We start from the raw sequence: 12631 nt of genomic DNA, 5'->3' as shown, positions 1-12631 counted from the left end.
ACCCAGTTTCGGCCAGACTTCAGATGTCAGACAGATGTCCTCGCGTTTGACTCTAGAAGTCTGCAAAATTCAGGTTGTGCGGCTGCAAAATGTATGCAAATGTCCTCTGCACCACTGCGCCTGACAGTTTTTATGAGTTGTTTGTGCTGATATGCTGTGCTGGTTTATTATGGCCACTTTATGTTGTTTGTCCATAGGACTTTGTGTCAGAAGTCTTGTAGTATTTTCAGACGCGACTTTGCAAACCTAAGCCATGTTCTTGTTAGAGAGCAGAGGCTTTCTGGTGGGGACCTGTCCAAACAGCATCTACTTGTCCACTCATTTTCTAATTGTGCTGTCTTGAGTGTTAACATTTAACATGCTAACTGAGGCCTGTAGAGATGAAGATGTAACTCTATGAACATTGCTCCACTCCTGAGAAGACTATGGTATTGTTTTATCACACAGCTTAACAAACTGCTCAAACATTTGCTTTAATAGAGCGTGCTCACACAATTATAGCATCCTGTACAGCATTAGTATACACCGTCTTTTCTTTTGCCTTGAGCAACAGTAGCTGTCATTCAATATTTATCAGCTCCAAGTCCAACATGATCAGCTCAGTTTGACTCACGATGGCACGGCAATGCTGACACAACAGCACACACACGTACAAGTGCAAACGACAGCATCGTCCAGTGCTCCACAGGCTCTACAGGGATTCAGAGGAGGACTTAATCTAGCTTTAGGGCTCTCTTTGAGAGCCTCTCTGGTTTCAGAAACAAGTCTGTGAGAGACATGAGTCAAACACAGTGGTGAAGTCGAAGGCTTGAGCTGAAACTGGGTAAGCTTGGTAAATCCAAGGGGAACTGCAGTTTCAGGTGATAATTATGTTCCAAGATTCATCACTAAAGTGACCCCTGCCTGGATTTTCACATTAACAAAGACCTGCCAGTCACCAAGTCAGCGTTTTTGCTGGTTGTTGCACAAGTGCATGCAGCTTGCTTTGAGCCAGTGATTTGATCTGTTTTTAAATAATCGTCTTCATCATTAAGTGTTCAAATAGATATGAACAGGAACTCTGTCCAATGTAAATCACCACACACACACACACACACACACACACACACACACACACACACACACACACACACACACACACAATCCCAGCACTCTATCCTACACACTTGAGCAACATGTGACAAATTGATTACGTGCTTACACTTGCGATCGCAGCAGAGCTCCGTCAGAAACAAGCCGTCTACATTTAAATACACGCTCCACTTTAATCATTCCAGTTGGGATTGCCTTGTTAGTAATTAACCCAGGCTCTACATATTGGGGTTGGGGTGATATTGGGCCAATTAAAGATCAATAATCCTGATCTTTAGCTGGCTGCTTCCTCACAGTGGTGTCTGTGTATTTCAGGGTGAGTGAGCAGTCGATGGCGCTCATTAGTAAGCAGCACAGGTTTTTAGTCAATATGGTGAGAGCTGAGAGGGTCAAATCAATATGGATCTGAGCTGGAAGTTAGTTGGAGAAGTAAAGAAAGAAAGTGTTATCTTCTTTGTTTCTTGGCTCATTTCTGCTTTTCTTCTAAGACTTTTTTGTTTCACTCAAATTTTGTTTTATCAGTCTTTGGCTGAGCTGTGAAACTCGAAAAAAACAAAGCAAGCTTTGTTGTTATCCTTGGATCAGTTCTTTAGTTTTTTTGTCTTTTTGATTGTACTGGATTCCCGCCTCCCTGTCTGTCTTTGTAAGTATCTAGTCACAGTAATTTGCCACATGTGCGTCACATATTACTTAAGTCGTTACCATGAAATCCATTTTTAGTCACAGACCCTTAGAGACGCGCACACACGCACGCATCCTCACATACAGACGGATGTTCCTGTTTTCACACACACGCACATTCATTCAATCTCTGGTCCCCCCCCTGGGTTTTTATCTCTATCTCAGAGATCACTTTGGGAATTAGTTCAGACTTAAATAGGTCCTGCCTTTTTCCCGGGGGCAGCACACACATGGATACACACTGTCTTCCTCAGACCTAAACACAGCAGCTGACTGAGGGAAACGGAGGCACTCATTTCCTGTTTGTTTTTTTTCTTCCACCCACCTTGATATTCTGTATCAGACAACCTGATTTGAAATGTCAAAACTAAAAAGCCCTAAATATCGTAGTTTTAATTGGTGGTTGAGGTGTACAGGTTGGAGGAGGAGATCATTACCGATGCTGCTGGAACTGTTTCCTAATAAAACATTTTCAGGTTTTGTTTTCGTTAGTGTAAACTTAGCATTGCATATAGTTAAGAGAAGGCAGACACATTAACCCCTTAGCAGTCCTACAAATTTACAATTAGTCCCCTAAACCATCCAATGTACCGTGGGCGGTACGTCCGACTGCTAACAGGTTAATAAACTTTACTTTTTAAAACCTGTTTTATGCATATTTCATTATAGATCAATGGACAAAACTTTGACATTTTTATAAAATAATGCTTTAAAATACAGAAAACTGTTCAAAATATATTTTGTTTGTATTTGAGCCCCAGCAAAAAAAAGTAATCTGTTACTTAAGTATTGAACAGTTATTAAAAACTCTGCCAATGCCTCCTGCAGGTAGGCTGCAACTTAACATTTTATACCAAATAGATAAATACATAATAGTAATTAAGTTTTGATAATTAAGTGCTGCCCTTCATTTATTTTATCTGGAACATCTTGTATCTCGTCCCTGTCGTGGAACGTACTGCTCTACGTCCACAGCATCGCCGTCCACGTGCAAATCCAAATCCAAAAAACAACATGTCAAGAGCATGCCAGAGCAACGGGGTAGAGATAACTGTCTAAACTATATACTGTAACTGTAAACTGCATAACAATGTTGGCCAACCACAAACCTAAAAACAATAAGACGGTTGCACAAAAAGGGAGATAAAGGTTTGCACTTTTGATGTTACAAGAGAAAATTTCCAGTTTTTTCAAAATTTTCACTTTGGAGGGAGTTTTAAACGAGCTCCCTTTTCTGTAAACAAAATTCCAAAGACTTATTTACCAAAATACAGAGAAGTATCACGGCCTTGGAAACTGCAGCTTTCCCCGGCTACTCGTAAAGGACATGAACTAAAGCTTGTTTTGGCTGCTTTTTTATTCACAAGAGGTCGCCATAGCAGATGGATCTGTATGGTTGATGTCGCACAGATGACACAACCCTCACAGGGATTTGTGTCTCCTCCTGTTCTCGAACTACTGATCTTTCGCGTTAGGCGAATGTGTCAACCACTGTACTCCCGAATCACTACTTGCAGGACCATGAGTACAAATTGAAAAATAGATAATGAAGTTGGGTTTTTTGTATTTGTACTGTATGCTTTTGTGTTTCACTAAGTATTTAATAGTAGAAATGGTGAACTTTAGGTTGCTTAAACTTACACCATTGACCAGAAATGTCTGTGAAGGATCTCAGTCCATTGACCAAAGTATCACAGACATGACAATACAAACTTGACAACCTGAAATACATGAGACTAACCAGAAGACGTAAGTGAAACATAACTAGATTAAACTCGAGGCAACTAAATAATGACCCTAGAACTTAACATTATTTTCAAAATACAGCAAAAGAGATCAAAAACCAAATGAAAGCGCTGGGTCACAGAGTGCGGCCACTAAACTTGCAAACAGGCAGGCAGCCTCACCAAAACTTGGCAAAACCTAGCAGATCGCCAAAATCAACAGGCTGCTGGTAAGAGAGGGGGCTAATGTTTTTTAATATAGGATGTATGGATATACATTAGTGTGAATCCCAAAGCACAGGCACACTTAGCCTTAAGTAAGACCAATTTCACATGCTCTGGCACCGTACGGTCAGCCTAAATGCACATTAGCCCGTTCCCAACTCTTAGCTGATGCTCTCGCTTTGCCTGTAAATCTAATCGGGGGTCGATTCTCGTATCGTGTAGATTCCTTGTACATCTGGCTTTCATAAGAGCCGGTGCATAGCTGCTCTTGTGTAATGTTTGTTATGCTTGTTATCGGAGCGTTGTTGACGCCCACACTTCCATTCTAAATAAGAGCGTAGGCGTGCATTATTCTAAAGAGTCCTTGTAGGTGTGGTGTTGTCTTTGTTTGTTGACTTTGATAAGTAGTATACAGCGTCGATGGACACCGTCGTGTCAGCGTAATCTGGCTTTACTGTAAAACAGTCATTTTACGTGTGTGTAGCTGTGCCTTCTATATTTTGTAGATGGCAAATTATATTTTTAACCCATTCATTTTGAAGTGCAAGCATGCATTTTACATTTACATTACATTTTACAGCATATTTATTTATTTTTTGTTAAGAGATTCAATCTCAACGAGCACAAAATAAATAAATATTTAGAAGTATTGTTTGCCGATCGCAGTTGTGCTTTGAGTTTTGAGAAGGCTACAGAAGATTTCCATATTTCAAACTGTTCTGCAGTGTTTTCTCAACCCGTGGAAGTGTGTTTAAAAATGGGCAGTATTTGGATGAGCGAGCATGGCGCTCTCCTGTCAGATGACTCATGATGAATTTAATAGTTGATAACAGACCGTCTGTGTGTTTGAGGAGGGAACATAAACAGGCAGCAAGTGATATATGTGCATATAGTTTGTGTACAATCATTTGTGTGGGTGTGCATTTGTTGTCAGGACAGTAGCGGTGTGGCGAGTGCAGGAAAAGGTGATGATACACACAGAGGGGGGGCAGGGCCTTGCAGTGTGAAGGTTAAAGAGCGAGGCAGAGATATGGAGAGGCGGTGGCTTTGCTCAGCAGAGTTAATACACTTGTAATGCTGATTATCTCCAGCCTGTCGTGTCATGGATGGATGACAAAGGAGGGAGGTAGCTTTAGCTGTCGAGGGATTAAGGGACGGAGGATGGATGAACCAGCACGAGGAGTTGTAGATGGATGCTTTCAGCCGAAAGGTCCATTTTGTCTGTCATTTATCGAACGTTATTGTAAATCAAGTGTTAGGCGTTGCATTGATAAGCAAATGTACCACTTTTATTTTATTATTCATATCGCGGCCCGTGTACCTGCCAGAAAGCTAATTGTCTGTCAAGTTTAATTTTCAGTGGACAAATTAACGAACGACCGGTCTCCAAAAATGTGTCATATTGACTCTGTCATGACAAATGGTCATGAATCAGAACGTCTCTCCTGACTGGGGAAGAAAAAAGGCTTTTAAAACCGCCCAAAAGAGGATGTGAGTGATTTTTAAAAAAATTCTTTTCCTGGATATCATTGTGGAAATTGTCTTTGTAGTCATTTCCCGATGTGTCGGGTAGATAAACACGTTCACAAGCCATCTGCATTTTCAAATGAAACCCTTGCGGCATTTAAAAGGTCATGTTGTTTTATTGCTTCACGCTGGCGAGATTATCCAAAGACAAACAGTCGTCCCTGATAACTGATGTTTTTATAAACTGCAACAGCCGCACGTCTCTCTTTATCAGGAGAGGAAAAACAGTGAAATCATCAGCTTCTCAATCCTGACAAGAGAGCTGTTCTGCTTTCCTTTCATTGTCTCCGTCTCATGCGACTGAGGTTTTCAAGTGTCCTTGTCCAGCGGTTAGCTAGTCCAAAGACCAATTTCATAACCGTTTGTGCTGACAAACAAAATTAACGCTACACGTCTTGTCAGATTTGTGTCTGTGGATCAACACGTCTGAATGAGACGGACACATTTGTACTTAAGGAGGAGGAAAAACTGACTTGAGGTTGAGGGCAGTATTTAAAAAAGGGGCAGGGAGAGTTGGTAAAGGGCAGGAGGTTCCAGCAGGCAGTGGAGTAAGGGAAGCAAGAACATTTCCTAAGATACTAAAAAAAACATGGTAAAATAAAATGAATGTAAAAAGTAATTACAAAATACAAAACTATAATAACTCAGCTCCTAGCGTGCTGGACAGACCTTAGTGAAATAAATGAATTTAGTCCTGGATGTGACTGTTTGCCAGCCTCCTTCACTTCTCAGTAGATTTCATTTCTCATCAGTCTGTGCAACAGAGCCGACCAATAACAAGGAAACTTATAGCTCTCTTTCTGCGCTTCACACATAACAATAACCTGGAGTTGTGATGGATTGTGTGATCTTCTGGTTATTATTGAAAACGCTTCCGTTTGGTTCAGTATGACTTTGCTTAAACAAGAAAGTTGAAAAACTGCTCAGTGCTTTGGACGGGTAGCTTTAATATAAAGGTTTGAAGAAGAGGGCTAGAGGAAATCGCTAACACGCGGAGGTAAAGCAAAGCACAAAACAAGCAAGCAAACAAACACCAAGATGCAGCTTATTTGTTATTTTACTCCAAAATCCCCTCATCTGTCAATGCTCTCCCCTTTCCTTACCCACCCCGCCTCCCCACCCCTCATCCTGCTCTCCACTCCCCTGTCATGTTTGCAGGCAGAGGTGGTTGTTTTTGAAAACAGACACACAGTGTCCTAATCAAAGCCAGGCTCTGCACATTGTGTCCCAGTTGAGCAGCTATTTTTATCCGCACTGCTCTAACACAGGGATGGAATGGGTCAGATAGGCCAGGCTGACGAATCCGTCAAGACCAACGGAGACTGTAAACAGTCAGCCGGCAGGACTGCCAGCGCACACGAACACACACCTACACACAGCTGCCCCCGTTTAAGTAAACAAGTAAACTGACAATGGCAATCAAAGATCGTTCTCTGTCCTGCATCTTTGTCTTGTGCTGACCCACGTGAGTGCAGGTAGCTCCAGTCCAGGATGTGGATTCGTGTTCCTACCAGTACAAAACGTTGCTGCGTGTGGTTACATGTTGGCTGTATTGGTAGTGCTGCCTCTTAAATACCTGCATTTGTGACTTTCTTTCTCTCATGAACAAACACACACGCGCACGCACACATAGGATGCTGACACACACACATAAATGTACTTAGAGACCCATGATTACTGATGCACCGTTGTGAGAGAAAGCCAATTGGCAGAGATCCAGTTTCTGGCTTGTTAGTTTGAGACTCAAGTAGTCTGGCTTGGACCCAATTAGTTTTTCTCCCTTTCTATGCACACATGACAATTGTGCTGTAAACCGCAACAAAACTGGAAACCAACACGACACTGGTACATTTTATATAACATAAGGGATGTCGGCGCCTATAATAGTTCTTACTGGAGATTCCTGCTGTCAGAGCAACAGGGAATAGCATCTATAAGCGCATTAAACGGCTCTAAACAGTATGCACGGCACATGGTGTTTGGTTTACAGAGCAGCAGCCGTGTTAGTCTCGTGGTAAATGCATGCAACCACAATGTATATGGTTCAAATACACTTATTATGGCCTAACTTATTGTTTCCTGTTACTCTCTGTTCTGAAATCGTGGTTTAAATTACCATCATTGCTGTGGTTTACAAACTATGGGGCGCTTATAACGAGGGAAAAACTATAACGTGAATTTAAATTGAATAGATGTGATTTTTCTTTGATATTCAGTCAGCTGATCTTTGATTACTTAAAATTCAACTTGGATCCTCAGAAGAAGGGGCTCTTGTGGAAAGACATGATTTAAACTATGAGCTGCTGATAATAACCGGCTGTTGTGGTTTGTTTGTTTTATAGTGTAGAAATAGAATTAGCTGAAAACAAATTGCTGCAGCAAAACCAATTGGGACGTTATTAATATTAGATTATCTGAGGGATAAAGTGTAAGTATAACCAGGGCTGCACACAAGCAGGTGTGAAGAAGTTGCGACGCGCGTTTGCGTGCATAAGATTTTCTGGAGGAGGACAGACATTTTTTTCGAACTTTTAAAGATGTTGAAGAAGCAAGCTCCTTTAAGCAATTACTTTGGTGTTCCTCCACCTCCAAAGAAATCTCAGAACCGCAAAAAAAGCGTGTATTCTCTGAAAAGTGGTTGCAGGAGGTGAGCTGGCTTCAAACAAATGATGAACGCACAGAGATGTGGTGCAGAATATGCTGTGAAAATCCCACTCTACAGGACAAAAACAGTGCCTTTTATATGTACACAAACGCGCGTTGCAACTTCTTGTCTGGTGCTTGTCTTTTATTTTGACAGCGAATGCGCACCTGCGGACCACTTAGGTTATACTCAGGGGTGCACATATCTTTCTAATGTCAAACCCGGGAGTGGGTCTCATGTGCAGAGTTAAGAAGTACTGCAACGAGTCATGAGAAAAACTAAGGACATCCCATCACTCAGTAGCTTGTAAAACCACCTCTTTAAGTAATTGTTTTATGACCTTATTAGTCTCTCCTGTGGCTGAAAAATAAGCCCAAATCATCACCCCTCCACCATTGTGCTTGACAGCTGGTATGAGGTGTTTGTGCTGATATGCTGTGTTTAGTTTTATCCAAACGTGGTGCTGTGCATTATGGCCAGACATCTGTGCTTTGGTCTTGTCTATCCCAAGGACATTGTTCCACAATTTCATTGTACATGCATAATGTCAATAAAATGCTATATTCTATTCAGAGTCTTACAGTTTTCCAGATGCAACTCTGCGAACGTAACCCATGATGCCATGTTCTTCTTAGACAGAAGAGGCTTTCTCCTGGATAATTGGAAGCTGTCTTGAATTTTTTCCGCTTGCAAATAAGCATTCTCATTGCAGGATAAACCTCCTCCAAGGAGGCAGCTCACTCTCTGGGCAGTGTTTACTTTTCAGAGTGCAGGATTGTATTTTGTATATATTCATTTTGTTTCCTCAAATTGTGGTTGTGTTGTATTTAAACAGCTTTAACCTGGTACTCTAATGTACATTTAAAGTCAATAAAACCATCATATATAATTCCCTATATAGTTATATGTTGTCAGTACCAACAATGGCAGTAACTCTAGCATAATAGCATTATTATCACTTTGGCCTTGAAGGAGAGGTCATAGGTCAGATGTGATATTTTAAATCTTTATATAGTTTTTTCTGTATGTTGACAATATGTAGCACATAGTTTCTAAGTTTTTAAAAAAATCAGTTTTCATCCAATAAATCATTAAGTTGACCTTAAAGACCTCTGTGGAAATGAGTCAAATTTGAATGGATTGTGAACATGACCCCACTCCACACCCCTGCAAAGTTTGATCAGAATTCCAAACTTTTCGAGTTATCGTGTTTACAGACATAATAATGACACAGACACGCTCACAAATGCTAACAAAACCATAACCTCCATGGCAGAGGTAATGATGGACCGTGAATTGTTTGAAAATGACCTTGTAACCCTTCCCTGGAGAGCAACAATGGCTGCTCTAATCACTGCTGACGTTTTTCCTCCTTGGCATTGTGTTAACCCACACAGGCTTTACTTTTCAGTCGTGCTAGTTTTGGTACTAATGTGCATCAAGATAAGAATGAAGATCAATAGAAAATGAATTTAAGAAAAGATAAGCCAACTTAAAATTTAAACACTTGTTTCTGTTTTATGTTTGGCGGATTTTTAAATCAAAAGCCTCAGAAGGAAAAGTAAGAACACGGGTCCAGTGATCTATAATGAGATGTAAAGTACTTTGTAGCTGGATAACTCGGTTCATAACTAGAAATTTGCCTTTGCTCTCTCACTGAAACGAGTGTGGAGCAAATGTTTGTTCAGATGCGCTGGACATTTTCTCTTCTCATCATCTTACTCCTTTTCCCCTTTGAAACATACTGCTGGAGCATACACAGGCTCTGTCATCATTTTATCTGCAGATAGATTTATTGGTTAGCATTTAATAACTAAAGCTTTTTATGTATTTCTATATCTTTGAATCATATTTATGTACCTGTCTTTCTCAATGTATCCATCTCTTTCTGCCCGTTAGTCTAATTCTCAGCTATTTCATTTGCTTTCTTCTTCATCTTTTTTTTTTAATGTCTTGCCAATACGAAACAGTAACACATGCATTTACAACCACAGATTTTCTTTGAACATCCATATGCGCATGACATAAACATGCATGCTCGCACATCCATCTTCCAGCTCAGCGCAGACACTAATGCGGTCATATACCGCTTGCAGGGCCATATGATAGTAATTTGGCAGAATGAAGGAGCACGAGGGCTCAGCTGGAGTTTGGGTTCGAGTGGAAGAAGATCGAGTTTGTTGGCAGGAAACAGGATGCCGCCTTTTGACTCTGTGACCGTGTCAGAAGCGGAGGGATGCACTATAAACCTCTGATATTATGACATGTATCATTTAAACCTTATGATTCTTTTGAAATGTGAATCTCTTTAGTTTCACGAAACACTAACAGACAGTTATTGATACTCACAGAGCAACTTTAATGTTTGCTGGAGGCCATTTTCGGTCCATCTGATGGCTGTAATTCTAATGTGTACATTTGACTTTCCTCTAGTTTGGTGGTTTTGTCTGCATTGTGTTGCGTTTGCTGGCTTTAATTTTTGCTTCTCGAAGTGTTGCTTGACCAAACAGCACAGGTAGAATCACAATAACATTCATCTGACGCATGTTTGCTTTGCTTTGTCTCATATTCACAACTACTGTAACTAACATAGCAGTTCTTTTGACGTGGTCTCGACCCAGTTGTGTCAAAATCAGTTCAGAGTTTACTTTGGGTAATGTAGAGAAGCAAACATTGGTGAGTTTGGAAATGGAGATCTTATAACGTAGGTGTATATCATCGCTTTTGCAGAGTCTCAGTGGTCTGTGATCACTCTGATTAGTTAACATTTGTTGCTTGTAAGAATAACGCAATATTGGAAAAAGAGAAGGGTCTGTATAAATGATGAAAGTAGCTTATGCTTGTTTTATATATATATAAGTGGCAATGTTCTAATAGCAAGCATAAACATAAAGTATACAAAGGTTATATAATACCAGCTACCTGTATGAACCAACTGTTGCACAAAAGCCAGATGAGAGCACTGCTAACATGGTTACATTGACACATAAAACAAGAGCCTGAAATCATTAACTAATACTTAATACACGCTTTTTATAACCTCTAGTCTCTCACTTACTCCGGTGTGTTTCTTATTAGGATTAGCCCGGCTTCCATAGCTCGCCTACAGCTGGTGCAAAAAGCACCAAGCGAGGGCACATTACTTCAATTCTGACTTCCCTTTACTGGCTTGCAGTTTGTTTGCAAATCCATTTAACTTTTTTTTTTTTTTGCTTGTTTGTTTGTTTTGTTTTTATGGTTTTATGTATTGCAAATAGGAACAATTTGCGGCTGCAGCTCCAAAACTGTGGAAAGTTTTGCCATTGCACATGAGACCTGCTCCTTCATCTTTAAATCTTTTTTAAAAACGCTCTTTTATTTCCTGACTTTCGATTTAGTGTCATTTGTTGACTCTGAATTGTATGTTCCTCTTTTATGTGCATTCATTATTACCTTCTACAGCTTGTATGCGTCCCTAGAACTTTTACTCTCTGGGCTGTTTTTGTCTTATAGGTTTGGTTTTGTTGTTTGGTCAGACCTGTTTTTCTTTAAATGCTTTATAAAGAAAGTGATATAATAATGGAAATGGGGGGCTAGCGCCTGTACCAGCTGTCGTGGGGTATTTCAAGCAATAATTTGAAAAATCTCACAGGTTTTCTGGTCTCATGCGTCCTAGTTAGTGGCTCATTCTTCCTTCATTTTGGGGTTTAATGGTGGGCCCCAAACCATTAAAAAGAAGAAGAAATTTGTATTTTTGACAAAAATAAAAAATTCACCCTAGCTATTTGACTTTTTTAACAACCTAATGACTGTTCAGATATTCAAAATCATGCCTACGTCTAGGATGTCGACATGCTTGGGCTGTCATGTGTTCTGCAGGTGCTGTTGTCATATGAATACACTTATAGCTTATTAGTGCTTAATAGCATGCCATTATTATAAAGTGTTGCCTATTTTAAATTTCATTGGCATTTCCTTGTACTGTTCACAAGTCAGTTCACTATTAAACAATTTACTTAACACAAATATTATATAAAATAATGTGCAAATAATAATTAATTTGTAGCACCAATCATGCAGGTCTGCTGCCATTAGCCAGGTTGTGCTCGAGCACTCGTCCTTCCTTGTCATCCAAGTCATCTTGTTTTTGTTTTTTTTGGCTGATCTTTTTACTGCGTCATGATGAATTATGTTGCCCGTGCACAAGCCTCTAGTTATAGCTACTGCTCCTCTTCCTGTGTTTCAGGTGCGCAATCTGTGCTACATGGTGACACGGAGGGAGAAAATGAAACACACCCTCTGTGACCTCCAGGAGAAGATCTTCCACCTTCAGATACAACTGCTGGAAGAGGACATGGCTGGAGGTAAGGGTGAGACAAAATGTGAGCATGCGTCTCCACTCATCTAATTGCAGCCATCTAAACTTACCAATATAAAAAGCCTGTTACCTTTCACCCACTCGAGCTCTGCAGCCAATGCCGCCAACACGTACTCTATCCTTCCACCACCCCCCCTTTCCCCCCAAAAAAAGTACAATTTGGAAAGCTCAAGTGTATAACAGTTACATCCAAGCCCTTGCTGCCTGAGTGTGGTGGGTGGATAGTTTTGGAAATGGCCTGTCATCATTTTTGCACAGTAGGCCACACTTGACACCTGCACAGCAAAGAACACTGGAATAATAGTTCAGCCAGATATTGTGACACCGACCATCCACATAAATGGAGCTCGATTTTCTATCCACTCTACACAGATGACTGAC

General features: G+C 40.5%; 1 protein-coding gene across 1 annotated transcript in view; it reads left to right on the top strand.

Annotated features, from left to right (window-relative positions):
• The window catches only part of jade2 (jade family PHD finger 2), a 216734-nt gene that overhangs the window by 163966 nt on the left and 40137 nt on the right, over positions 1-12631 (top strand). Inside the window, exon 11 of the mRNA XM_005727707.1 lies at positions 12119-12236. Within this exon, the coding sequence (XP_005727764.1) occupies positions 12119-12236 (118 nt within the window). The remainder of the gene's footprint in view (positions 1-12118; positions 12237-12631) is intronic.

The sequence above is a fragment of the Pundamilia nyererei genome, unplaced genomic scaffold, assembly GCF_000239375.1.
Source record: "Pundamilia nyererei isolate P.nyererei 1_Seehausen unplaced genomic scaffold, PunNye1.0 scaffold00026, whole genome shotgun sequence".
Classification (NCBI taxonomy): domain Eukaryota; kingdom Metazoa; phylum Chordata; class Actinopteri; order Cichliformes; family Cichlidae; genus Pundamilia; species Pundamilia nyererei.
This window is presented reverse-complemented; position numbering and strand designations above follow the sequence as displayed.